The sequence below is a fragment of the Pelodiscus sinensis genome, chromosome 5 (assembly GCF_052426305.1).
Source record: "Pelodiscus sinensis isolate ZL-2025 chromosome 5, ASM5242630v1, whole genome shotgun sequence".
NCBI classification, from domain to species: domain Eukaryota; kingdom Metazoa; phylum Chordata; order Testudines; family Trionychidae; genus Pelodiscus; species Pelodiscus sinensis.
In genome coordinates, this window is record NC_143056.1 from 133675507 (window position 1) to 133702720 (window position 27214).

Sequence of the window (27214 nt, forward strand, 5' to 3'; positions counted from 1 at the left end):
CTCACATGCTCCCCTGCTGCCGGGATTTTGCTAGCGAAGACGGAACGTCGATGGGGGCGGAATGTCACCTGCTGGCATCGGGTGCGGCACGGCGCCCGGTCAGCCCGGGGCTCCTGCAAGTCCGTATCCCACCTCCCACTCAAGGCATCACTGTAAGGCTGCAGGCATGTGGTGTGTCCCGCTCCAGGCCTTCGCAGACGTGTCTGGGCGGGCGGCTCTTGCGGGGCGGGGAGGAGGCGCGGGAAGTGTTGGATGCACCAGGCTCGCGGGGGGCCCAGCTGTGAAGAACAGCAAGAAGGCCGGTCACCCCAGGAGACACAGCGCCTGAGGCATCACCCTCCCCTCTGAGGCTACGTCTACACTACAGAGGGGTTGCGCCAAACCGGCCATTTCTGCGCAAAAACCCGCGGCGTGTCCACCCCTCGAGCGCACTTTTGTGCAAGTCCGTTGACGGTGAATCGGCCGAAGAGAGGAGGTTTTGCGGGGCAGGTATTCCCCTTTCTACAAAGAATCACTCCCTTTTTGCACAAGAGCTGTGGTGCAAAAAGGTGTGTGTAGACGGGCAATGGGGGTGTTGCGTGAAAAGCGCCCGTGGAAAAAAGCACAGGTGCCCTGGTGGCCATTCTGTGAAGCAATCCCAGCTTTCTTGTGAGTGTGGACACTTGTGCCAAAGAGCATTGCTTTGCGATGCACTTTTGAGGTGTGGGCACGCTCTTGTGCAAGAAATGTTTGTGGAAGATCGATAGATTGGGGGGATCTGACCATCTTTGCACCCCCTGGGAAGCCCCTGATTTCCCCAGGCTGCCTGATTCGTTCCACCTTTACGTAGCTCCCACCCTCTCCCCCTCTGCACCTCTTCTCCTTCTCGACACTTCCTGGTCTCGGACTCGCCTTGCCAGCCTGGCCAGGGCCTCTGTGTCCCTCCAGCCTGCCCGCCCACTGCCTGGCAGTAGCAATGTGAGAGCAGGGCTGCATCGCCCCCTCCGCCCCCCTCTTCTCCCCCCCCAGAGCAGCACAGACGTGAGCCAAGGAGTTAAGTTTCGTTTCTCAGAGCGAGAGAGGCCAGTGCTGAGACGGACGGACTGGAGGGCCGGGGTAAGACGGGGCATGGGAGGTGGCTTGACCCAATCTACCCAGTTCACTGCCTTGTTTGTGCCAGGGCCTGGCACCCCCTGGCCCGGCCGCTCAAGTCCTGGCACCCCCTGCTCCCTCCCCTGTTTCACTAGCAGGATGGAGCCTTTCCCCTCCCAGGGCAGGACCCTCCCCCCTGCCTGTTCCCCCTTCCCCGTGGAAAAGACCATCCTCTCCAGTCCGTTTCCCACCGTTTGGGGGAGCCTGGTTGTGCCCCCCGTGTTGCTCTCCCTGCCCCAGCAGTGCTAGGCCTGGCCAGACACTGGGGAGCGCTCAGCTGGGGTCTGTGGGTGCAGATTCCTAGCCAGGGGGGATGCGCTGCCGGGGCGGCTGGGGCAGGTCGCACCCCCTCCGGCAGACACACACACAGGGAGCAGCTCATCTACCCCCAGCGCTGCCCTGCTCCGGCTCACGAGAGTGTCACTGGAAATACGGTTAAATCACCGAGAGCTGGGCAGGGCTTTCACTCTGGGGCACCCCCAGGACGGGGCTTGTCGTGGCTTAGCCAGGACCAGCATTTACAGGCGGACGCCGACCCAGGGCAGCGACCCCGGGTGGAACTGACCCCCCAGATGCCCACACCCTCTGGGAAGAGAGATCCGATAGACTCGCTTGCTGTCTTCGGAGCCCCCGTTCTAGCTCCCTTCCCCCACTCCGGGGCAGGGCGGGGCATACAGGCCCTGGGAGCGCTCGGCTCTGATTTATGCCGCCCAGCACTCCCCTGCTTCCAACGGCCGGGCCAGCAACACCCAAGTGTCCTGCGAACCGGGCGACTGCTCTGCTGCTGGTGCTGCGCCGGGAGACCCCCTGCTGGTTTGAGGGTAGAGCTGGTCCCCTTCGGGGCACGTTGGCGGCTGCGCGGGATCCCAGGGTGGGAAACGGGGAGTCTCCAGCAGAAACGGGAGGTTTTGGAGTTGCAAGACCAGAGCAGTGGAGCTAGGTCGGGGCATGTTCTTTCCAGTCTCTGTGCCTCAGTTTCCCCAGTTTTCTCTATGGGGTGGGCGTGTGAATTTGCTTTCCTCTGAGTGGGCGGCAAGCTCGGCCAATCAGCACCCAGCTCGCTGCATGATGGACGGAAGCGATTTCCTTGCTGTGCCCTGGGTGTGGCCTTTCGTAAGACTGGGGGGGGGGGGTTCCCCGGCCCAGGCTCCAGCAGCCCCGTGTGGCTCGGTAGCGAGTCCGACCCAGACCGGACCCCTCAGAGGTTCGTGCACCTTCCAGGCAAGAGGCAGCTGGAGATGACCCAGCACATGGCGCCGGACAGGCCGTCGGTAGCAGAGAAAAGTCCAATTTCACCCTCCACCCCAGGCAGGCGGGGCCCCAGCCAACAACAGGCGCCATGATCCAGCCACAGGGCGCGCTGGCAGGCTCACGGGCGCAGGGACTCTGTCCAGGGACGCTGGGACTCCGACAGGGCGGGGCGGGTAATCGGTGACCCTGTGGCCAAAGGGCGGAGGACGCACAAAGGGGAATCGGGAGTCGGAGCAGGGAGTCGTTGCACCTCGGGATCTGGCCCTGGTGCGACCACAGCTTTCTGGAGCCCTCGATTCAGGGAGGGGGGATCGGTTGGGGAGGGGGCCGGACGAGCCAGAGTTTAGAAAATGGGGCCCGGAGTGAGGGAGTCCGGGGGCGCCAGTGACTGAGCGACCAACGCGGCCCCCCGGGGTGACTCCAGCCCCGTCTAGACGTAACCCCCCAGGGAACAAGTATTTCCTCCCGGGCTCCTCCGGCGAGCTGGGAAGTTCTCAGGTGACCCGTGGCTGGACATGGAGGCTGGACACGAGGGCAGAGCTTGCCCGGGAGGGGAGCGACCGTGGGAGCCACGTGCCCGGCAGTGCGGGGGATTCTCCATCGAGGGGGCTGTTTCTAGGAGTCCTGCTCTCGTCCACACAGGGATTAACCGGGATTAGTTCTTCAGCCTGTTCTACCCAGGAGCTCCGCCTTAGCCCTCTCCCAGGCTCTGCAATGGCTTCTGGGAACCCAGCTTCTCCCTCTGGTTCTATCCAGGGGTCTGGATCACGCAGTGGGCAGGTAAACCGAGTCACACAGCTTGTCCTCTGAAATATTCCCCTGTTCTCTCTCTCTCCCCTCCAGCCTGCTGCTGCCACAAGGGGTCCAGCTGGACTAGTATCAGCCGCCCTCCAGCCGAACCTGTCTGGTCCTCAGCCGGTCGGTTCTCCCCACTCACTGGCTGGAAGGATGGAGCAATTCCGGGAGGACGTCACCTGCTCCATCTGCTGGGACCATTTGAAGGACCCCGTCTCCATCGAGTGCGGCCACAAGTTCTGCCGCAGCTGCCTTGTCACTCACTGGCGCGGGGTCTCGGCCCAGGGACGCCGGTGCCCCGAGTGCCGCCGGCCCTGCGCCAGGGACAGGATGATCCCGGATAGGAGGCTGAGAGGCCTGGTGGGGAAAATGGCCGAGCCCCCGCAGGCCGCGAAAAAGCCTGTTCGACCGGACAGACCAAAGGGCCAGAAGGGGCCGGGCTCCTGCTGGCCCCAGGGCAGGGACAGGCTGGAACTATGGGTGGAGAATGGGACGTGGGGCCCTTCTACTCTAGGGGGCGCTGGCTCTGATGTGGGGGACTGGGGCCTTGGTGGCTCAGTGAGAGGGATCCAGTCTCTGTCCCTGCAGCAGGAGCCGGGGGCTGAGCCGGAGCCGGGGCGCCCGGTGCAGCTGGTGCGTCTGGACGAGGACGGGGGCCTGATCCTGGATGAGGAGGCCCTGAGCTGCTGCCTGGAGCAGGGTGGGGTGGGGGGCGCCCCCATCTGCCTGGTGTCCGTCATCGGGGAGCAGCGCCGGGGCAAATCCTTCCTGCTGAACTACCTGCTGCACCGGCTCCACAGCCCGGTGAGTGGGGATGGAATGTGCAGTAATGGCTCCGCCCTCCCCAGCCAGAGACCCGCCCCCTCTACCGCAGCAATAGCTCCGCCCCCAGCACCGCAGCAATAGCTCCGCCCCCTGCACTGCAGAAATAGCTCCACCCCCTGCGCCACAATCATGGCCCTGCCCCGTGGTCCTCAAGCTACACTGCCCCCACCTCCCCAGGCAGGACCCTCCCCTTGCACCAGGCCGAGGCCAAAACGGGTGGAGCCCCACCCTTCAGCCATGCCCCACCCACATCTCCCTTGGCCCCTCCCCCTTCCCAGCTCCCACTCCCTGCCCCCTAAGAACGTCAGATCCAACCCCCATTCTTGCTCCTTCCAGCAGGCCAAAGGCAGCTCGTGGATGAGCGGAGGCGGTGCATGCCTGGGAGAGTTTGAGTGTCACTCTGGGACAGCGAGTGTGACCAAGGGGGTGTGGATCTGGAGCCAGCCCTTCTGGGTCCAGGCCGAGGAGAGGCAGGTAAGTGGGTAGGGAGCGGCCAGTGGGATGGGGCTACGACAACTGGGGAAGGGGAGGGAAGTGAGGGGAAGGGGGAATCCTATGGAGCAGGGGAGGACAGAGGGCTGGAGGGGGACTGGAGCAGGAGTGGAAGGGGAAAGGGAATTGGGGGAGCTTGGAGGAAGGGTCCTGTGGGTGGGCGGGGGACAGGAGGATGGGGGACTAGTGGGAGAGAGGAATGGGAAGGCCTGAGGGGTGGTGCCCCAACCTTGGGATGTCTGATGGACACATGGGGCGAGAAGTGCCCACAACCTGCTCCTGGTCCCCCAGGGCCCATCCCCAGACAGTGCTCTTAGGCCAGGCCCCATGGAGCTGGGCATCAAGTGAGCCAGAGTGGGCAGCATGACGCACCTCTCTCAGGGTACGTCTACACTACAGCGCTAGTTCGAACTAACTTAGTTCGAATTAGTTAATTCGAACTAAGCTAGTTCGAACTAACGCATCTAGAACTAAAAACTAGTTCGAACTAGCGTTTTGCTAGTTCGAACTAGTAAGTCCACATTGAGTGGACTCTGAACAGGGCTTAATGATGGCCGGAAGCAGTGCCGGCAGGGCATAAAAGGAGGACTTAGAGCGTGGAGATACTGTCTCAGGCTAGCCGAGGGCTGCGCTTAAAGGGTCCCGACCCCCACCCCGGACACACAGTTCTAAGGGGTGCCCCGCTTGCAAAGAAGTTCTGGCTTGGAGTGCCCTGAGTGCCCACACTGGGCACATCACACCACTCGGCCATCAGCCCGGCTGCACTTGCCGCAGGCTGGCATCTGGGGAGAGGGGGCAATTGGGGGGCTGCAGGAGAGCTTCCACCCCCAGAAGCCCGCAGAGCCAGCCCAGTCCTCCCCATCGGGGGCTCGTGCCCCATTCCTCCCTCACCTTCTTCCACTTGCCCTTCCCTAGCCCCCCTTCTTATTGATGTACAAAATAAAGCTAATGTTTCTTCCAACATTGACTCTGTCTTTATTGAAAAAAACTGGGGGAGACTGGGAAAAGGAGGTGGGAGAGGGGAAGAGAAAGGCTGGGAGAGGGGAGGGCAACTAACATGATCAGGGGTTGGGAACAGGTCCCAGATGAAGAGAGGCTACAGAGACTGGGACTGTTCAGCTTAGAAAAGAGGAGACGGAGGGGGGACAGGATAGAGGTCTCTAAAAGCAGGGGTTGGGTGGAGAGGGTGCATTCAGAAAAGTTCTTCATGAGTTCCCATAAAGAAGGACTAGAGGACACCAAAGGAAAGGAATGGGTAGCAGGCTTGAAACTAGTAAGAGAAAGTTGTTCTTCTTCCCAAAGCAAATAGTTAACCTGTGGAACTCCTTGCTGCAGGAGGCTGTGAAGGCTAGAACTAGAACAGAGTTTAAAGGGAAGTGAGATCAAGTGATGGAGGTTGGGTCCATGGAGTCCTATTAGCCAGAGGGTAGGAGTGGTGTCCCTGCCCAAAGTTTGTGGAAGGCTGGAGAGGGATGGCACGAGACAAATGGCTTGGTCATTGTCTTCGGTCCATCCCCTCCAGGGTCCCTAGGGTTGGCCGCTGTTGGCAGAGAGGCTACTGGGCTAGATGGACCTTTGGTCTGACCCAGGACGGCCATTGTAAGCTCAGGGCTCAGGGTCGGGGGTCTCAGTGGACCCCCTTGATTTTCATGCACACCTGCTCCTGGGTGGCCAGGCTGGCAGCTCTCCTGCCCTAGACGGCCACTTTCCTGTGCCTAGTGCGGAGATCGTGGACGAGGTCCACGATGTCCGCACTAGCCCAGGAAGGTGCCCGCCTCTTGCGGTCCAGGGCAAGCTCCCGGGAGCCGCCAGCCTGGTCCCGGCAAGAGGGGGTGGGCTGGGGGGCATCGGGTGGGTGGCTCTGTGCCGTGCCAGGTGCAGGGTCTGCTAGCTGGGTGCTGGCAGGCTTGCACCTGGCACGGGCACCGTAGCCAGCCCGTGGCCCTTTAAGGGGTCCGGGGCCGGGAGGGGGGCATAGAGTTTCCCTGGTGTTGGCCAGAGTGGCCACCAGGGAAACCTGGGGAGGGCTAGCCTCCCACTAGTTCGAACTAAAGGGCTACACAGCCCTTAGTTCGAACTAGCTAGTTCGAACTAGGCGTTAGTCCTCGTAAAATGAGGTTTTCCTAGTTCGAACTAAGCGCTCCGCTAGTTCGATTCAAATTCGAACTAGCGGAGCGCTAGTGTAGCGCATAGGAAAGTTAGTTCGAACTAACGTCCGTTAGTTCGAACTAACTTTCTAGTGTAGACATACCCTCAGTGGCGGGTGGATGTGTCCGTGTGTCTGTCCCCGCAGGTGGCCGTGTTCCTGGTGGACACCGAGGGCTGCCTGGACCTGCAGCGCGACATGGAGACCAGCATCAAGCTCTCCGTGTTCAGCATCTTGCTCAGCTCCTACTGGGTGGGGGCGCTGTGCTGCAGGGAGTGGGGCAGGACCCAGCAGGGGGCGCTGTGCTGCAGGGAGCGGGGCAGGACCCAGCAGGGGGTGCTGTGGTGCAGGGAGCGGGTTGGTGCCCAGAAGGGGGCGCTGTGCTGCAGGGAGCAGGGCGGGGGCCCAGCAGGGGGCGCTGTGCTGCAGGGAGCGGGTTGGTGCCCAGAAGGGGGCGCTGTGCTGCAGGGAGCGGGGTGGGGCCCAGCAGGGGGCGCTGTGCTGCAGGGAGCGGGTTGGTGCCCAGAAGGGGGCGCTGTGCTGCAGAGAGCGGGGTGGGGCCCAGCAGGGGACGCTGTGCTGCAGGGAGGGGGCAGGGGCCCAGCAGGGGGCGCTGTGCTGCAGGGAGCGGGGTGGGGCCCAGCAGGGGACGCTGTGCTGCAGGGAGGGGGCAGGGGCCCAGCAGGGGGCACTGTGCTGCAGGGAGTTGGTCAGTGCCCAGCAGGGGGCGCTGTGCTGCAGGGAGCAGGGCTGGGTCCCAGCAGGGGGCGCTGTGCTGCAGGGAGCAGGGGGGGCCCAGCAGGGGGCGCTGTGCTGCAGGGAGTGGAGTGGGGGCCCAGCAGGGGGCGCTGTGCTGCAGGGAGCAGGGCGGGGGCGCTGTGCTGCAGGGAGGGGGTAGGGGCCCAGCAGGGGGCGCTGTGCTGCAGGGAACAGCACATGGGAGGGAGCGCTCAGCCGGGGAGGGAACACTCAACTTTTTCTTTGGATTATTTTTTAGATCTTTAACATTTCCGGCCAGTTTACGCGGATGGAGGCCGATTACCTGGAGGTGGGTGGGGCAGGGGATTCCCAGCGCTCCTGAAACTGCCCTGCCGGCCAGGCCCCAGCTGGGGGACCCAGGAGTCCGGGTGGTGTGAGGGCTGGACAGGGCTTGCGGTCTAGAGGCTTTGGGGCTGTCATCGGTGGTCAGAAAGCCCCAGGGATCTGCCCCGGGCCGAGCTCCCAGTGCAGCGAGTCTGAACAGAGACAGATCGGGGAGGGGGACGAGGCTTTTGGTCTGCAGGAGGCTCCGTGAGCGCCCCAGGAAGAGCTGGACTCGAGCTCTGGACGGCGCCTCTCCTGGCCCTTTCTTAACCCAGCCCTGCAACCCCGCTCTGGTTTGAGAGGCGCCCGTCGGCTCAGCTGCCAGGAGACTCTGGGACCCAGAGCTGAGGCAGGTGGAGCAAGGGGCTGCCCAGAGAGACGCCCCCCTCCCGAAACCAGCATTTCTCACGCCTGCGGGGTGGGCACGGCGCATGGACTTGGGGTTCCCAGCTGTTCACTCGCTCACCTCAGCAGTTCTCTCCTCGGGGTCAGTTTGCCCGTCGCACTGTCCAGATGCTGAGTCGTTAGGTCTCTGGTTTATTTGGGGCCAGTCTTGGTCCCCCGCTGCGGGGGGATGTTCTGTTCTCCACGGAAACTTTCCTCCCCTCTCTCCATCCCAGATGTTCATCCAGGTGGCGAAGGAGATTGGCGCGACCTGCGATCTGGCTGAGATCCAGGTGAGTCCACGTTTCCCATCACCCCACCTGATCCTTACCGGCCCCCCTCCGTTCCCAGAGTCCCCGACATCCCCTGTGTTAGACCAGGCCCCTTGTGCCAGGCGCTGGACAAACCCAGAGCAAACAGCCAGACCCTGCCCCATTGGCCCTCCACGCCCACCTCCTGTCCAGGGCCTGGGTGCTGGTGGCCTGGCTCAAGGCAGCCTCCATCTCTGCCCCCCTTCCTGTGCCGCAGCCTGACCCCTCCCTGGGCTCTCTCCTGCAGCGCCTGGACCTGTTGGTGCGGGACTGGCAGCTCTCGGAGGCCTGCGGCGCGGCCGGGGGGCAGGAGTACCTCACAGAGATCACCCAGGTAATTCTCAGGGTCCGGCTGTGCGTGGCAACAGCTGATGCCGGCGTGGGGGCGGGGCTGAACCGTCCCATGGGGGGCTGACTTCTCGCTGATGGTCACAAATGTCGCTTTGACGCCTACAGGACCCAAAGTGTTTTGCGGAGCAGCCCCTGGTCTTGGGAGCCCTGAAGTCGAGCAGCACCCGGTGCTTCCTCCTGCCCCACCCCGGCACCGGGTTCACCAGGCGTGGGGCAGGGAAAGCAGGCGGTAACTCAGCCCCCATCTTCTTCCCACTTATCTCAGGGTGCTTCCCCTGCCTCCATCTCCCCTTCTCCACTGCCCCCACCCTGCCCCACTTCCCTCCTGCATCTCCTCACCCCTGCCTCCATCTCCCCTCCTCCACTGCCCCCACCCTGCCCCACTTCCCTCCTGCATCTCCTCACCCCGCCCCCAGCTCTCCTCCTCCACTGCCCCCACCCTGCCCCACTTCCCTCCTGCATCTCCTCACCCCACCCTCAGTTCCCCTCCTCCACTGTCCCCACCCTGCCCCACTTCCCTCCTGCATCTCCCCACCCCTGCCTCCATCTCCCCTCCTCCACTGCCCCCACCCTGCCCCACTTCCCTCCTGCATCTCCTCACCCCTGCCTCCATCTCCCCTCCTCCACTGCCCCCACCCTGCCCCACTTCCCTCCTGCATCTCCTCACCCCGCCCCCAGCTCTCCTCCTCCACTGCCCCCACCCTGCCCCACTTCCCTCCTGCATCTCCTCACCCCACCCTCAGTTCCCCTCCTCCACTGTCCCCACCCTGCCCCACTTCCCTCCTGCATCTCCCCACCCCTGCCTCCATCTCCCCTCCTCCACTGCCCCCATCCTGCCCCACTTCCCTCCTGCATCTCCTCACCCCGCCCCCAGCTCCCCTCCTCCACTGCCCCCACCCAGCCCCACTTCCCTCCTGCATCTCCCCAACCTGCCCTCAGCTCCCCTCCTCCACTGCCCCCACCCTGCCCCACTTCCCTCCTGCATCTCCCCATCCCTGCCCCCAGCTCCCCTCCTGCATGGCTCCCACCCTGCCCTATCTCCCCTTCTGCATCACCTCCACCTCTGCTTCCACCCCACCCTGTCCCCACTGTGAAATCCCAGGGCCCAGCTCACCCCACGGCTGATCCCAGACTGCACTGTCCACTAGAGCGGGGTGCTCCCTGGGTTATGGTATTGATATAGGAGGGGATGGGGACCTCAGGAGGGAAGGATCCCAAGGGAAGCTGTTGGTTCCCCCTTTCTGGCCTTCAAGGCCCCCCCCCCCGGCCATGGAAACAACTGACTGCCCCCCAATGCAGCTTCTCTGCCCCATGGATCCCACATTACCCCCCCCCCCCCCGCAGGGTGGGGGAGGAGTCTCAAGCAATTCCTGCCCCGAGATGCCATCTAGCTCCTGTGTCAAAAAAACAGCTCCCACGTCCCTCCTTAACTGTGCCCCGCCCCGGACGCCTGGGTCCCTTTCCCCTGCAGACGTGGAGGAGGGTTTCCGGCAGCACCTGTGCCAGTATATCACCGGCGTGGCGCGCGCCTCAGGGTCGCACATCTGGAGGGACCGAGCCGGGCAGGCGCTGAATGGGGCCCAGCTGGCTGCCAGGATCCAGGTGGGAGAGTGAGCCCTGCTCAAGGGGGGAGAGGCATTAGTGTTAATGTTGGCAGACAGCAAAAGAGCCTGCAAGGAGGCAGGTGGGCAACTCAGCCTGGGGCACAATGCTGCAGAGGGCGCTGTGCTGCAGGGAGCGGGGCGGGGGCCCAGCCGGGGGCGCTGTGCTGCAGGGAGCAGGGTGGGGGCCCAGCAGGGGGCGCTGTGCTGCAGGGGGCGGGGCAGGGTCCCAGCAGGGGGCGCTGTGCTGCAGGGAGCGGGGCAGGGTCCCAGCAGGGGGCGCTGTGCTGCAGGGAGCGGGGCGGGAGCCCAGCAGGGGGCACTGTGCTGAAGGGAGCGGGGCAGGGTCCCAGCAGGGGGCGCTGTGCTGCAGGGAGCGGGGCAGGGTCCCAGCAGGGGGCGCTGTGCTGAAGGGAGCGGGGCAGGACCCAGCAGGGGGCTCTGTGCTGAAGGGAGCGGGGCAGGGTCCCAGCAGGGGGCGCTGTGCTGCAGGGAGCGGGGCAGGGTCCCAGCAGGGGGCGCTGTGCTGAAGGGAGCGGGGCAGGACCCAGCAGGGGGCTCTGTGCTGAAGGGAGCGGGGCGGGGGCCCAGCAGGGGGCGCTGTGCTGCAGGGAGTAGGTGGGGGCCCAGCAGGGGGCGCTGTGCTGCAGGGAGTAGGTGGGGGCCCAGCAGGGGGCGCTGTGCTGCAGGGAGTAGGTGGGGGCCCAGCAGGGGATGCTGTGGGATGGGGGGCAGGGTGAGGGGCTCACCAAGGAACTGGCTGAGCTGCCCCCTCAGTGCCATCAGACATTGTGCCCCACAGGAATTCTCCCAGGACTTGAAGGCCAGAAGCTACGACTTCTCCTCCCCCAAGAAGGTACCGAGTCACCCCTCACCCCTCTGTGTCTTCTAAGCCTGGGTTCTGGGGGGCTGGTTTCTATGCACCCCAACCCCTGGTCCTCCTGCCGTTGCCTGCTGGCAGTAAGCCAGGAGTGGGCACCACAGCAGTTCCCCGAACATCCTGAGAGATGAGGGGGTGCTGGGCAGAGAGCCCGGCTATGGGGTGGCTGTCTCCACTCTCGGGGGATGGGGGGAGTTGTGGGCCAGTGGGCAGGTGACAGCAGGGATCAGGGTCCTATAGAAATGTGGGGAAGGTGATGGGTGGGGGGGCCTAACTCAGAGATGGTCCCATCCCCCTTCCCACCCTGCCCCCTTCTCCCCCCCAGATGGCTGAGTCAATGGCCGAAATGAGGCAGGAGAAGGAAAACAGAGAAGTCATAAAAGCCGCGAGGAGGGAGTATGAAGATTATCTGCATGCACAGGTGAGTGCAGAAGGGCTCGGGCGGGGCTGGGGGGCTGCAGGTGTGGGGAGGTAGCGCCCCCTGTGGCTGGGTAGCGCTACTGCCCATCCCTAATGGCTGATTCCCCCCCCCCCCCGCCCGCTGGGTATACCCTAACCTCCAGAGCATGAGCCGCTGCAGGGACGTGGAGCCCGCGGAGATGCAGCAGCGCCTGGAGAGGAAGCGCCGGGAGCTGCTGGGGCGCCGCTGGAGGCAGCTGCAGGGCCGGACCCCCCAGAGACAGGCTGCCCTGGAGGAGCTGGAGAAGGATCTAGACAGGCAAATAGTGAGGTTCATGTCTGCCTACGAAGAGCGCCATGAACGGTGGAAGAAGAACGTGAAGATAGGCCAGTGCGTAGGGGGTGCTGTCCTAGGAGTGATGGGCCTGGGTATCGGGGGCGGAGTAGGGGTAGGTCTGGCTGCGAAAGGGGGCCTTGGCCTGGCAGGGGCGGACGTGGGCTGCAAGGTGGGGGCCTGGCTGGCGGACAAGATTTCTTAGAAATAAACAGACACCAACACCCCCTGGCACAGGGGTCAGGGGAGGGCGGGGCAGGGTGTTTGTATCAGCAGCACCTCCTGCAGGGGAGACATAGGAGAAAGGAAACATCAAACCCATCCCAGAAAAGGCCCTGTCCCAGCCCTGAGCACCGGGGATCCCTGCGGGCAAAGGGATTCTCATGGAATCTAGATAATCAATAACCAAATAAATATACTGATAGATAGATAGATGGGTATGTGGGATTAGATTAGATTAGATTAGATTAGATTAGATTAGATTAGATTAGATTAGATAGAAAAAGCCCAACCGGTAACTAGATAACCACAGAACACCGAGATGGATCGGTTTACAGCGGGATCAGCAAGTTTGATTGGTTTTCATTTTCAACAAGCGTGAGAACAATGGATTCCCACATTCCGCATTTGGCGGCAGTTGTTGTTCTTAACGTTTTCTCCTCCCCTGGAAACATTTGGGTCAAAGGGATAATTGGGGAGGACTGTTCCCCTCATTTCCCCACCGATTTGATGCAAAGCGGGGAGGGAGGTGTGGAAGAAAACATTGTCCTCACTCTGAGTTTGTGAGCAACAAGCAGCCAGAGGCAGTTTTATTACGAGCTGCAGCAAGGGAAAAACTGGTTCGGACAGGGGGGAAGCCCCCCCCCCTCCGCCCCGAAGCAGATCTTCGAATACAAGCAATTCTGAAGCAGTTTCTATACTGTCTATTAAATATAATAACAATACCAATTAGTCTCCTTCCCTTTCCAAACAGCAATGGTTAACAGTTATTTAGTTCCACCCAAATGCTCCTTTTCTCAAGGTCCCTGCCAGAGTCAGCGTTCTACCCTTATCTCCGTATGGAGGCGAGAGGCAAAGGCAGCGTCTAATTACAGATCTCGCGTTGTCAGGCCACAGACTTAGCCTGACTCTTGCTCTCTTGTTAACAAGACCAAGGTGGCTGCACACAAATTCCCTTATTCCCTTTTCCTGCCTCCACAGAGGTTAGAAGATCTCTAAATGCCCTTCCAACTTGTTCAGGTTAGTCTCCCAATGACACCTACATTTTCCCACCAGAAAAGCACATCAAACACAACACTTTTCCCACACACAGAAATGTGTTTTGTGATGAAAACTCAGGTTTTTTGGTGACAAAAAGTCTCTAGAAATAGTTCCATCAGCTGGGAGGAGGGAGGATCGCAGCAACTGTATGATCATAAGGGCAGGAAAGAGGGAGTCTGAACTCATCTAAGTTGACTCATGTTACGGTCCGAGCGAGGACAGGAGTAGTGAGAACCGGGACACAACCCCACAGGGGCTGTGAGCCCCAGACTTACATTTCACTAGCCCAGTATTAAGTGTGAGCGTCTCAGCTATAGTAACAGCCTTAAATGGAGTCCCAAACAGTCCCCTCAGGCAGCCCGATCTATGTCGTGTAGGGGAGCCTGGTCGGCCGTTCCTTGACCACAGTGCGGATCTCTAACAAGCAAACCCAGGCCTGTCTCAAGTCTGGTGCACGTAGCACGCAGGCAAGGCTGGGGGGAGCTTTGAGAGGCAGGAATGTTTTGCACCATCATGCAGGTTAAGCCTGGGACAGCGAGCCCACGTCAAGAACACGCGACAAACGACCTTCATAGAATACTAGGACTGGAAGGGACCTTGAGAGGTCATCAAGTCCAGTCCCCTGCCCTCATGGCAGGACCCAGCACCATCTAGATCATCCCTGAGAGACATTTATCTAACCTAGTCTTAAATATCTCCAGAGATGGGGATTCCACAACCTCCCTGGGCAATTTACTCCAGTGTTTGACCACCCTGACAGTTAGGAACTTTTTCCTAATGCCCAACCTAAACCTCCCTTGCTGCAGTTTAAGCCCATTGCTTCTTGTTCTATCCTCAGAGGCCAGGAAGAACAATTTTTCTCTCTCCTCCTAGGCTATGTCTAGACTGCAGGCTTCTTTCGAAAGAGGCTCTTTCGAAAGCATCTTTCGAAAGAGCCTCTTTCGAAAGATCGCGTCTAGACTGCAGGCGGATCTTTCGAAAGAGAAATCCGCTTTTTCGAAAGAGAGCACCCAGCGAGTCTGGATGCTCTCTTTCGAAGACGGCCTCTTTACATTGAAGAACGCCTTCCTTCGAAAGAGGAACTTTCGAAGGAAGGCGTTCTTCCTCGTGAAACGAGGTTTACCGCCATCGAAAGAAAAGCCGCGTTCTTTCGAAATAATTTCGAAAGAACACGGCTTGAGTCTGGACGCAGGGGAAGTTTTTTCGGGAAAAGGCTACTTTTCCCGAAAAAAACCCTGAGTCTGGACACGGCCCTAGTGACACCCTTTTAGATACCTGGTCCTGGTACTTCTATTTCTGATCAGCAAAAATCCCAGATCCAGCCATAACACTGTTAATCACACCTGTAGTTTTTGCAACAACCTGAGTAACCGGCTGTACCCCCCAAAACGGGCATAATAGCTGCCTTACGCAATACGTCATCGACCGGTAGAGACAATTAGAATGACCAAGTTGGGGATAAATATAAGCGTAGAACCCAGCATCGGTGGAAGGGACGGGGTAAGGGGCCCTCACAGGCCCGGCCTTTGGGCAAGGCAAGCGAGGCGGTTGTCTTGGGCCTTGCGCTGCCAGACTCCTGCCCACCCAGCTGCCCACTCGCTGCCCTAACTGGGAGCCGCGTGGCTCGGCCAATCACAGCCTTGAGCCCTGCAAACTCTTCGCCCGGGCCTGGGTCCTCACTTCCTTACTCGCTGCAAGAAAGAAGTTGGTGCCTGTTCCTACCGGCAAATGCTTTGTGGCCGCCTCTGTGCGCAGGGAAGGAAAGAGGCCGTGGCCTTCTGTCCGACAGCTGTAAGTTGCAAACAATGGAGCGGTGTGTGAGTTACAGAACTGAGGTCATGTCTGTGTATATCCTTGAAGTGAAGTATCCAATGGATTGCCCTGGGTGTAGGTGTTACCCTATTGCCTATGTACCTCTCCCGTGGGTTGGAACGGATTTCTGTAACTCGCCATTGCTTTCCGCTACTATTCTATGTGTAATAAACTTAGAGAGCCAGTTTCTCCTGGGTGTCTAGTGGCTACTTTCGCATCTATCCCAAACACACCACACCTCTTCCTCAGGAGAGAGATCGCTGGATCATTCCCTGGTTGGTCCACCCCCTCTGGGGCACCTGGCGCTGGCCACTGTTGGCAGGCAGGACACTGAGCTAGATGGACCTTTGTTCTGACCCGGTATGGCCGTTCTCATGTTCTTATGCCCTGGCCTGTTGGGACGTGTCACCTTCTTCTAAGTAATTTTCCATCTTAGCACCCCTCTTCCCCCACTGCCAGCTCTTGGGCTTCCAGTCCGGCCTCCTCCCGCTCTTGTGGCCAGCATCCCTAGCAGGGCTGTGACGTCTCCGCTCGGTGCTGGCTTTGTGTCCTGTCTGACACAGGTGGAACCCAAAAGCCAGCTGGGGGCTGAGGTTTAGAGGGGAGGCAGCGCATGTCCTGGTTGCCAGCCCAGCCAGCCAACAAGGGCCTCAGAGTACCACATACCCTGGCTGTGCTGCTCCGGTCGTACCTCCTGCTCCTCGGGTGGGGGTGACGGGATCCCGGGGTCCCACCTTGAACTGTGGGCTCTCCATGCCCCTTTCTCTCTTTAGTTTGGGCTGTCCCTGACAGAGCTCTCCCAAGGGCCAGGTTTCGGGCTCTGATGTTCTCCTGCAGCAGCCAGTCCCTGGTGTATGTCCTGAGGCCTGACCCAAAGGCAGCAAGAGATAAGTCAGGCCCCATCTCAAGCAGATGTTTGTTTGGCAGTAGTGTCCGGGACACGAAGTGGGTAGCAGTATTGCTAGCAGTGCTAACACCCATGCAACAGAAATGCATTCTGACCCAGCCATTCCCAGAGACGTGGAATCTGCCCCAAATACAGGTGAGACCTCATTGACTATCACCCCGTGTTGTACCACTATGTTCACCCCTTCTGTAAACCTCTGATGAATTTGGTACCACCTATGCCTTCTGAGGGATCAGTGAAAACTCATGATTTGCTGATCACTATTGTCCTGGTAAAAGATGTGTGGCAACATTGCACGTACAGTTATAAGATTCTTGGGGAATAAAAACAAACCAGAAACTCAGAATCCATGTCCAATCTGATCAACGGTGTCCGGTTCACATGTGGATTCAGTTCTGCAGTTTCTCTTTGAAATCTGGGTTTGAAGTTTTGTTGAAAGACCGCTACTAGGAATTCTCAGGGACTGGGAATGTCTGGCTTACTACAAATACTTTTTTTAATTCCTGGTTATTGAACTTTGATTCCCAATATCTTACATCACTTACTAATTATCTGCCTTGAGGACTAAGATTCGTGGATTTTGTACTTTTGGTCTGATAATAATTAATTTGCTAATTTGTTAATTTCTTTCACTGGTCTTTGTGTTTCAGCAACTGGCTTTGTGATTTCAATGACTAGTTTCCTGCTTTTAATTACTTCTTTTTCTGACTCCGATTATTGGCTCGCTGAATCCCATTATTGACTTTCTTTGTCTTCAGCGATTGCTTTCCTATAATCAACCATTAAGTTTTCTGAGTTCAGTTACTATTGCTTTTTTATAACACCTAGTATTAGAATAATTCATAATCTGTAATTATTAATGTTGAGTAACTGGCATTTGAAACTGTTTTATTTCTTAATTTAAGCAATATTTGCTCTTCAATTATCAGTTTTTATTCAATGTTGTTCATTGCCGATCCTGACTGGTCACCTTTAGTCACCTTCAGGGGGATGTTTTGGTCAAAATTCACCTCTTCCTTCTTCTTCTCCTTCTCTCTCTGATATTTTTTCATCTTGCAAAGGTTGGAAAGACGTGTAGTCTACCCCAAATACAGGTGAGACCTCATTTACTGTCACTCCCTTGTGACCATCTGCATCCCTTTCATAAAACTTTGATTAATTTGGTACAAACTATGCTGACTGAGGTATCATTGAAAACTCATAATCTGCTGATCATCATTGTTCTGATAAAATATTTGTGGCAACATTGCACATACAGTCATAAGATTATGGGGGGAAACTTAAAAAATCATGGATAGTCTTGTAGCACCTTAGAGACTAACAAAAATGTAGATGGCATCATGAGCTTTTGTGGGTACAACCCCACTTCTTCAGATGACTGGGGGTCCAGTTTCCAAATAAACAGCAGAGAAAGAGATGGGGGGAGAGAAGGAAAAATGGGGCAAATTATCAGTTACAGTGCCCATCCTAAATGAAGGTGATAGAGTGGTGGGAAATAAGGACAAGCCAGAAACTCAGAATCAAAGGACTATCCAATGTCTCAGACTCCCCATCTACAAAACAGAGATGATAAAACTTCATCTGTTTGCACCGTGAGCTCTTTGGCTTGAGACTCTCTCTCCTGATGCAGATGTGCACAATGGGGGGGGCCTGATCTTAAGGGGGGCAAAGCACCTGGCAAATTGTGGTGCTAATCTCCCCTACCACAAAGCCCCTCGCTCCTTTGAGTAAACTGCTCTTAGGTAGAGCCCAGCCCACTTCCCGTCTGTGGAAGAGGGTCTGTACTCCACGGGGACCCTTCCGAGTTTCTCAGGGCGAGGGCCTGATGCAGAGCCCTATTATCCCAGCAGGGGTCTCTCTTTCTGCTTTTTCCTTAACTTCTTCCACTCTCTGACTCTCACTCCCCATTTCTACCTGCATCCTCCAGCACAGGCAGTGGGTATAAGAGGCAAGAGGAGGCATTGTCTTCCCTGGGTCTTAATGCTCGCTCTCTCTCCTCTTCCTATCCCTATTCTGATCCTTCCTGCCGGCTTCCACCGCTGGCTGTTGCAGCCTGGTGTGTCTCCCCCCGGAGCGGATCTGTTAACTTGCTAGTGAAAATCCTTCCCGCTGGCCAGACCTATTAGCCTCGTATTGGCCCTGTTAAAGAGCCATTCAGTGGTAATGAAGCAGTTTGTGAATGTACTGACAAGTACCGTTGTGTGTTGCTACGGCTGTTTAAAAAAATGTTTTAAATATTTCATCCTCATGTGGCTGAGGATTGTAAAAATCACAGCTCTAAAAAAAATCCTTGCATAGATTTTCTAGATGCACAATCCGAGTATTTAGCTTTGGCCTTATATGCTTGCATCTTCAACATGCAGTTTTTTAAATACTCTCTGCAAAAGAGCACCCTTATCTAAAACACACATTGTAGTTACTACAGTAGCACAACGCACTTCCAAAGTCTTCCCGTCCCATCTATCCATCCCTGCTCTCCTTTCACCCTCCTGCTGAAGAGGAACCTTAAACGGGCATCCTTTTTGCCTCCAGATAGCTGGACCAAATGAGTTTCCATTTCTTTATTTCTGACTATTTGATGAATTAGTTTGGAGAGACCCCTCTACCAAAATCAGTATCTGGCTAAGATACAAAACCCTCTGTTCTGCCTAAAATCTTTGGAAACGTATTTTTAACCTAAACATATTATGGAATTTCATAAATATGTTTATTGGTACGGAGATCACACAAAATAAATTTTGGTGGTGTCCCACCAGGAGAAGACGTCTATCCCTGCCCACTGAAGGAGAGGTGGGGAGGGTGTTGGGGAAGGGGGTGTGAGTGGCAGATGCTGCGTGCCAGGGAGGGTGTTCATAGAATCATAGAATAATAGGACTGGAAGGGACCTCAAGAGGTCATCGAGTCCAGTCCCCCGCCCTCAAGGCAGGACCAAGCTCCGTCTACACCATCCCTGACAGATGTCTATCCAACCTGTTCTTAAATATCTCCAGAGAGGGAGATTCCACCACCTCCCTTGGCAATTTATTCCAATATTTGACCACCCTGCCAGTTAGGAATTTTTCCCTAATGTCCAATCTAAACCTCCCCTGCTGCACTTTAAGCCCATTACTCCTTGTCCTGTCCTCAGAAACCAAGAGGAACAAATTTTCTCCTTCCTCCTTGTGACACCCTTTTAGATATTTGAAAACCGCTATCATGTCCCCCCTTAATCTTCTTTTTTCCAAACTAAACAAGCCCAGTTCATGAAGCCTGGCTTCATAGGTCATGTTCTCTAGACCTTTCATCATTCTTGTCGCTCTTCTCTGTACCCTTTCCAATTTCTCCACATCTTTCTTGAAATGTGGTGCCCAGAACTGGACACAGTACTCCAGCTGAGGCCTAACTAGTGCAGAGTAGAGCGGCAGAATGACTTCACGAGTTTTGCTTACAACACACCTGTTGATACAACCTAGAATCATATTTGCTTTTTTTTGCAACAGCATCACACTGTTGACTCATATTCAACTTGTGGTCCACTATGACCCCTAGATCCCTTTCTGCCATGCTCCTTCCTAGACAGTCGCTTCCCATCTTGTATGTATGGAACTGATTGTTCCTTCCTAAGTGGAGCACTTTGCATTTCTCTTTATTAAACTTCATCCTGTTTACCTCTGACCATTTCTCTAACTTGCTAAGGTCATTCTGAATTATGTCCCTATCCTCCAAAGAAGTCGCAACCCCACCCAGTTTGGTATCATCTGCAAACTTAATAAGCGTACTCTCTATCCCAATATCTACATCACTGATGAAGATATTGAACAGTACGGGTCCCAAAACAGACCCTTGCGGAACTCCACTTGTTATCCCTTTCCAGCAGGATTTAGAACCGTTAACAACAACTCTCTGACTACGGTTATCCAGCCAATTATGCACCCACCTTACTGTGGCCCTATCTAAGTTATATTTGCCTAGTTTATCAATAAGAATATCATGCGAGACCGTATCAAATGCCTTACTAAAGCCAGCCAGAACCGGTGTCAGAAGCAGGGGTGCGCAGTGTGCAGGGAGGGCGGGAGGGGCTGTGCTGCATGAGAAGCAGGGGCAGTGGGGTGCGGAGGTGCCCCAGAGGAGCTGCCGGCCCTGCTCCTGCAGTACCAGGTGGGCAACCTAGAGTCACGGCGCCAGGAGGTGCGGCAGGAGGTCTTGGCGGCAAGGGCCCTGCAGTGGCTCCTGCTCCATGGCCGGAGAGCTGTGGGGCCACGAGGGCAACCAGAGCAGGAGTGGGAGGCGCTGGCTGTTCCCATGAAGGGGTCGGCAACAGAGGTGTGAAATACAGGAGCCCCTTTAAGCACCAGCCTCAGCCAGCCTCGGGCAGCAGCTCCAGGACGTGCGTGCTGTCCTGATGCCCTTCCTGGAGAGCTTTCCAGGGGCTTTCCATGCCATACAGGATCCAACGGGTGCAGAGGGGCTAGTTCCATAGGCTAGTTCCATGGGCAGTGGTAATGTGGAAAGAATTCTTATTTCTCAGATAACGAGCTGTGACTGCAGGGCGGAGCTGTGAAAACCACCCTGTCCACGCTGAGACTCGGGAAGTTGAGAAACCAGCATCAGCAACTCCTGGTAGCACCCAGCGAGGTCACTGCCCTGCTATGCCTCGGCCCAAGTTTGCAAGTTCTGCATTGAAAATAAAGCGGTTGCACAACAGGACTTGTATGTGGCGAACTGAAAACGCTATTTCTTCAGTCTGTCGTTTTACAGTCCAAATCTCTGCAATATCTATAATAATAGAAAATCCTGGACGCTCCGTATTCGGTGTTGTAACAAAAATCAATCGATTTGGAAATGCAGAAAACCACGTGCCCCATACTGAACACGTTTCCGTTGGGATCCTGTTGTTTAACAGCGCGATTCATTCTGCTTTTTTAATTACAACCAATTTTGGGAGCTGGTCCTGTAAGTGAACTGCGATGAATCGAGAGTCCCACTTGCAATGTGATTTTCAGTGGGAAACTGTACGTTCCATGGGGAGAATAAGGTGAAATGTGTTGGGAAGGAAGATTTGATGGTCCAGCCTGCCTCAACCCATTGTTTAATTTTTCAAATCAGAGAGGAAAGTGTCCCACAAAGATCCCTTCCCTGTTCACGGTCTCACGGGAGGAGAAAAAATGAAAAGCAAAACCAAGAGCCAGTGCAAAATCTGGCAACGCCGGCGGGTCACACTTGCTGAAAATGAAACCTCCTGACAGCTGTGACCGTGGGAGTTGGGGTGGCTCAGGGCAGAGGTCCCAGGGCAGGGCGATTGATCAACCAGAAATCCATCGATTTGCCCCTTGCTGACAGAGGCCCCCAGACCTGCCCTGCCCTGGGGGTGGGTGCCGGTCGCTTTTTAAATGATCACCATCTAACAGGCAGCGCTCGCATCCAGGCAGTTTTCACTCCATCGCAATGACCGGTTCCTGTGACACCAGACTGGGGCTGACGCCCACCCCAGCACCGACGGCAACGACCACCCCACCCCCCCCCCCCACAACCACCCCACGTGATTATTCTTTGGGACGTGCTCATAGGGAGGCAGGACCAGGCTTGGTCCCTTGTAGCTGCGGTTTGAGTAGTGCCCAGGCTGGGCGTTAGGAAAAACGTCCTGCCTCTCAGGGGGGTGAAACACCGGAATAAATTGCCTAGCAGGAGGGGGGCGTCAGCCCTCAGCAGGGGCACCCGATCGGAATCCCCTGCCCCGCCCGGCCCCTCGGCCCCCTGCCTTGGGGCGTTGCAGCACGTCTGGTTCTGAGCAGATTTCTGTCCAAAAAAGGCCCCCAGCCAACTGCCCACAGTCCCACCCCCTATCTAGCAAAGACCTCCCACCCCAACCCAGACAGCCACTAGTTCCCCCACAGCCAGCACAGCCAGACCCACCCCCACCCCCACCCCCACCACGATGCCCGCCCCCGAAGCAGCTACCGCCACTCCCAGAACAGCCCCGCCAATGGCCAGGCCCTGCCCCACGGCCTTCTTTCGGAAACGTCGCTCGTAGGCCTGCAGGAACTGGTCCCTCTGCCTGGCCAGCTCCTCCTCCAGCTCCTGCAGGGCAGCCTGTCTCTGGGGGGCCGGGCCCCGCAGCTCCTCCCGGCAGCGGCCCTGCAGCTCCTGGCGCTTCCCCTCCAGGCGCCACCGCATCTTCCCAGGCTCCACACTCAGGATACTGCACATGCTCCGGTTGCCACGGTCCTGCCGGGACAGGAAACTGGCCACTAGGGATGGGCAGTGGCCTTTTCCAGCCACAGGGGGCACTGTCTCCCCCAGCCACACACCCCTGAATTTGACCCCACAGCCCCTGCCAGCCGAGCCCTGACCCCAGACATGACAGTGCCCCTGACTGACACCCCGCAGCCCCTACCAGCCCTTCCCCCAGCCCTATCAGAACCCCTCACTCCCGCCCTGCAGACCAGACTTGCCCCCAGCCCTGCCAGTGTCCCTCTCTCCCCGCAACCCCTTCAAGCCCAGCCCTGTCAGTTCCCCTCACCCCACCTCACAGCCCCTGCCCAGCCCGTCCCTTGCACGTGCTCCACAGCCCCCACAGTGCTCACCTGCCCCTGCACAAATCGTTCATATTCCCGCTTGAAAGCTTCTACTGCCCTTCTGTTTGCCTCCATCTCGGCCACCTGTGGGGAAGAGGGGACAGGACGGGGGTGGGGACTGGATCATCTCTGTACTGTGGGGGAGGAGGGTGTCCCCTTATCTCTTGGGAACTACCGGGGAAGAGCCCAACCAGGATATGCGGGGGAGCTGTTGTGCTGCCCCTCTTGGCCTTGCGCCATTGGCCACTGGCAGGGGGAGCTGGGTGAGAATGAGATGCTGGACTGGGAATTTGGGATCTTCTTTCCCCTCCGCCTCCGCTGCGTATCACAAACTCAGTGGGGACATGAGTGCCCCTTCCACCCTCGTCCTGGGTCAGGGAAGAGAAAATATTGAAAACAAAACATGAACTCGGAGAATCAAGTTTTCTCCCACTTGTTGCTATTTGAAATCTGGGGGGACATGTCAGAGGTTTGCAACAGAGGAGCCAGATGGGGACACTGAGCAGAGAACCCTGGACAGTGCCCTCTGCTCCTCAAATCTGTCCATGGAGCCAGTGGACCCTGCCCAGAGAAACTCTGCCCGGATCCAGGACACAAGAGAGGATGGAAATAGGCCCCACAGTCGCAGACAACCCCATGTCCAGCATCCTCCTCCTGGTGCTGTATATGGCGGCTTTCGTCAGGGCCAGGAGGAGGCTGACGAGGAGTCTTGCGACTTTGTGGGGCCATGGATGCGGTGTGAATAAATGAAAAGGTGAGGGGAAGAGTGCAGCCAGAACTTCAATAAAAGGGTCTGTAGGAGCTGGAATAGGGGCTGCAAATTGACGTATTCAAGGTAGGCGTGCACCAGGTTTTCCCTCACACCGCAAAAGGAGCAGGTGTCCAGGATGGGGTGAACCGTCCCAGGTACATTCCCATGCTCATGGCTCCATGAAGGAGCCACCAATTAATGTCCCTGATGGGCCACGGGATTAAGGAGGAATACACAATAGCCCATCGGGGGTCCCCACCCTCCTCAGGTCTTAGATAGCCCCATCACTTGGTGTCAGGGTGGGACACAAGGATGAAGAAATGTATCATATGGAGCAGGAGTGTGCTGGGGTTCAAAGGGTGGGAAAGCTGGGGGTGGGGGTGGAACAGGGGCCAAAGTACAAATGGCAGGAGGGCTTGCACTGAGGCAGGGGTGGGGCGTGCTCTTTCACAGAGTTCACTGCCGGAAATCGAGAGCAGGCTGCGGCAAAGCCACCTTCACCTCCTGGACTAGGCGCAGGAGGTGTTTGGGGGGTTGAGAGCTCCATGCGCTGAGTGAGCGCTTGGGGATCCACCCAGTCCCCCCTGTCCTAGTCCAGAAGGTCTCCCACCTTGGTGGCATCTGCCAGGATCAGACTCCGGCGCAGTGAGGGAGACTCCGCCACCCGGAGGCACAAGGTTGGGTCTGCTCCCTCGGTGGCCACGACGGACCTGGTCGCTGAGAACAGCTCCAGGTCCGGAGGAGTTCCTGGTAGAATTGTGGGAGCTCTGAGAGGTCTCGCGGAAGGCCCCTTGGGTGGATGAAAAAGAGCTGCCGGTCGTATCGGAGCCCTCGGAGTCTCTGCAGGGCCTGGGGGCAGAAGGTCCAGTTCTGGCTGCGCATGCAGACCGGGCCCTGGCCCCCCTACTCCAGTGGAAGAGACAGATCACCCACAGTCGTGGCCAAAAGAACTCCAGCGCCATCCTCTGGAGCCTGGCCAGGACCTCCAGGGCCGAGCTCAGGGTGTTGAGCCGGTGCCAGAGCATGGAGAGGACCTGTGTGTACAGCACCAGCACCCTCCTCCGCAGGGAGAGACTCTGGAGCAGTGCTGTCCATCTCCGCAGCCGCTCCCCCACCCTGGTCTCCAAACCCAGATGGTTCTCCAGCAGGGAGGGATGCATGGTGCATAAAAAGAGGCCCACATAGGGCAGAAGACCCGCACCCCACCGCATGGCCTGAAGCGTGGGTGGGAGGGACCTGGCTCACCACCCGTCCCCACCACCAGGCCGGAGCTCTTGACACACTTGACCCGGGCAGAGGACACCACCGAATAGACCACTATGCAGACCTCCACCCGCACCAGGTCTCCTGGGTCCTGGACCATGAGAAGCACGTCATCAGCGTACCAGAAGCGGCTCCGGCTCCCGAAGAACCAACCCGGTCAAAATCCAGCAAAGAAGACAGAGGAAGGGCTCGATTGACAAAGTGTACACCCGGCTCGAAAGGAGACACCCCGATGTACCCCCAATAAAGTGACTGTGCTGGGATTTAAACCCAGGGTCTTTGAATGATTAGCAGGGCTCACATGGAGCACCACAACACTGCCTGTTAGAAGGCAGCTCAGTTTTCAATGCACAGGCTGGATTCCTCCCTCAGCCTGGGACCTATCTCTCCACTTCCAGGTCTTTGGCTTCTAGCCACTCTTTCCTGGGTTGAGCTAGGGCCGGGTGGGGTGGGAGAGAGGCCAAGTGATGGTCACTGTCCTCCTATTATATTCTCTTCCAGTTGCTAGAAAGACCCTGGTGATGGCAGGCAGAGGCTCAGACAGTCCCTAGGGGCATGTATGTAGTAGGGAGTTAATTCAAAATAACAAGGCGAGTGTTCACACAGACAGCCAAGTATTTCATAATTATTTTGAAATAACAGGTTTCTTATTGCAAAATACTAGGCTATAATTCTGGGGTGCCATGCTGAGGGGAGGGAGCAATGGGAGGCTGAGCTGTCGCTGATCCTGGGGCACCATATTCTGTTCCTCACAGGCCGTCTCCCAATACCTGAAGACCAAACACTACGACTTCTCCTCCCCTGGGAAGGTACCAGGTTGTCCCCAGGCCACAAGAGATAAACCGGCCCTCAAGGAGCCCTAATAGAGAACCAGCCTCCTCCACAGGCCTGGTGGCTGTAGGGGCAGAACTAGGGGTGGTAAGAAGGGTCTGGCCCTTCCACTGGGGGAGTGTGGTGGGTCAGGGAGGTGACAGCAGCGAGCGGGGTCCTGGAGGAATGGGGGGAAAGTGGTGAGTGGGGGGGCTCCCCATTCTGACATGGACCCTTCCCCTCCCCCCCGACCCCTGCTTTCCCCCACAGATGGCTGAGACATTGGCCCAGATGAGAGAGAAGAAAAACAGCAAAGCCGTAGAAACTGCCAAGAAGGAATATGAGCAATTTGTGCAGAAGCTGGTGAGTGCGGATACTGCAGGGCTGGGGGGTGGCAGTGAGGGGCACCAGTAGGGCTGGGGGCTGGGCTGGGCTGTCAGGGGCTACAGGTCGGAGTTGGGGGGCTGTGGGTGTGGGGAGTCAGCGCCCCCCCTGTGGCTGGGTAATGCTACTGCCCGTCCCTACTGACGGATCTCCCCTTCCTGCAGGACTGTGGCCACAAGAGCCTGTTCCGCTGCCTCTGGGTGACGCTTGCGGACATGCAACAGCGCCTGGAGGAGAAGCGTCAGGAGCTGCAGGGCCGCTGCCGGGAGAAGCTGTGGGGCCAGGACCCCCAGAGACAGGCTGCCCTGCAGGAGCTGGAGGAGGAGCTGATGAAGAACATGACCTATGAAGCTAGGCTTCATGAACTGGGCTTGTTTAGTTTGGAAACAAGAAGATTAAGGGGGGACATGACACAAGGAGGAAGGAGAAAATTTGTTCCTCTTGGTTACTGAGGACAGGACAAGGAGTAATGGGCTTAAAGTGCAGCAGGGGAGGTTTAGATTGGACATTAGGAAAGAATTCCTAACTGTCAGGGTGGTCAAATATTGGAGTAAATTGCCAAGGGAGGTGATGGAATCTCCCTCTCTGGAGATATTTAAGAACAGGTTAGATAGACATCTGTCAGGGATGGTGTAGACGGAGCTTGGTCCTGCCTTGAGGGCGGGGGGCTGGACTCGATGACCTCTCGAGGTCCCTTCCAGTCCTATGATTCTATGATTCTATGAAGCCGGGGGACCAGTTCCTGCCAGCCTATGAGCAGCGCTACCAAGAGAAGGCCGTGGGGCAGGGCCTGGCCATTGGCGGGGCTGTTCTGGCATTGTTGGGAGCAGGTGTCGGGGTGGCCATTGGAGTCGGTGTGGCTGCAGCTGTGGTGGTGGTGGAGGCAGTGTGGCCATCCCGGTTGGGGCAGGAGGCCTTGGTGCAATAGGGGCAGCTGTGGGAGGCAAACTGGGAGCCTGGTTTGGACGGAAATCAGCTCAGAAGAAGACGGGCACCAACTCCCCAAGGCAGGGGGCAGAGGGGCTGGGTGGGGCAGGCTGCTCCGATCGGGAGCTCCTGCTGCGGGGTGGTACCTAGTGAAGAGGAGCCATCCCCCTGCCCCCACCCCACTCTGAGCACCGGGAAGCTCTGTGTGCCGCAGACAGACGGGCAGAGGGGCTTGTGGGAATCGATGGAATTTCCAAGCTGCCATGAAATTTGGGGAGCTCACCCAGACTGGTGCTTTCCCATGGGAGCGATACAGAACCCTGCCCCCAGACCCTGTGCCCCTCCCCCCCCCCGGCACCCCTCTGCCCGCACTGTCACTGCTTCCTTTCAACAAGTGTGAGAAACACAGATTCCCCTGGTTTGCGTTTCTTTGGGGGGGGGGTTACATTTTCGTGACCACGGAGCATACTTTAAGAAATGCTTCCCTAGAGGGTCCCCCTTTCCAGGGTGGTGAAGGAGACGTTGCTTTGAATTCACAGAGCTTGTTGAGTTGGTATTAGCTG

At 57.7% G+C, this 27214-nt stretch overlaps 1 protein-coding gene across 2 annotated transcripts; it reads left to right on the forward strand.

Annotated features, from left to right (window-relative positions):
- Nucleotides 1–944: 944 nt before the first annotated feature.
- On the forward strand, nt 945–12461 carry LOC142829289 (RING finger protein 112-like). 2 transcript variants are annotated; one of them, XM_075928655.2, is made up of 12 exons: nt 945–1095; nt 3226–3981; nt 4339–4476; nt 6788–6892; nt 7638–7688; nt 8344–8400; nt 8636–8752; nt 8875–8998; nt 10241–10371; nt 11173–11226; nt 11576–11671; nt 11814–12461. In XM_075928655.2, the coding sequence occupies exons 2-12, from the start codon at nt 3331–3333 to the stop codon at nt 12186–12188; spliced, it is 1899 nt and encodes a 632-aa protein (XP_075784770.2). In that variant the 5' UTR covers nt 945–1095; nt 3226–3330; the 3' UTR covers nt 12189–12461. The 2 variants fall into 2 exon arrangements, with proteins under 2 accessions (XP_075784770.2, XP_075784772.2); XM_075928657.2 differs by having other exon boundaries at nt 8666–8752.
- The last annotated feature ends 14753 nt before the right edge of the window (nt 12462–27214 follow it).

Excerpts from the sequence above, each read along its gene's own strand:
- LOC142829289 (XM_075928655.2), top strand. The coding sequence starts at position 3,331 with ATGGAGCAATTCCGGGAGGACGTCACCTGCTCCATCTGCTGGGACCAT. Across the intron at positions 8,999-10,240 it reads TGGGGCAGGGAAAGCAGGCG|ACGTGGAGGAGGGTTTCCGG; the intron begins GTAACTCAGCCC and ends TTTCCCCTGCAG. Across the intron at positions 11,672-11,813 it reads AAGATTATCTGCATGCACAG|AGCATGAGCCGCTGCAGGGA; the intron begins GTGAGTGCAGAA and ends CCTAACCTCCAG.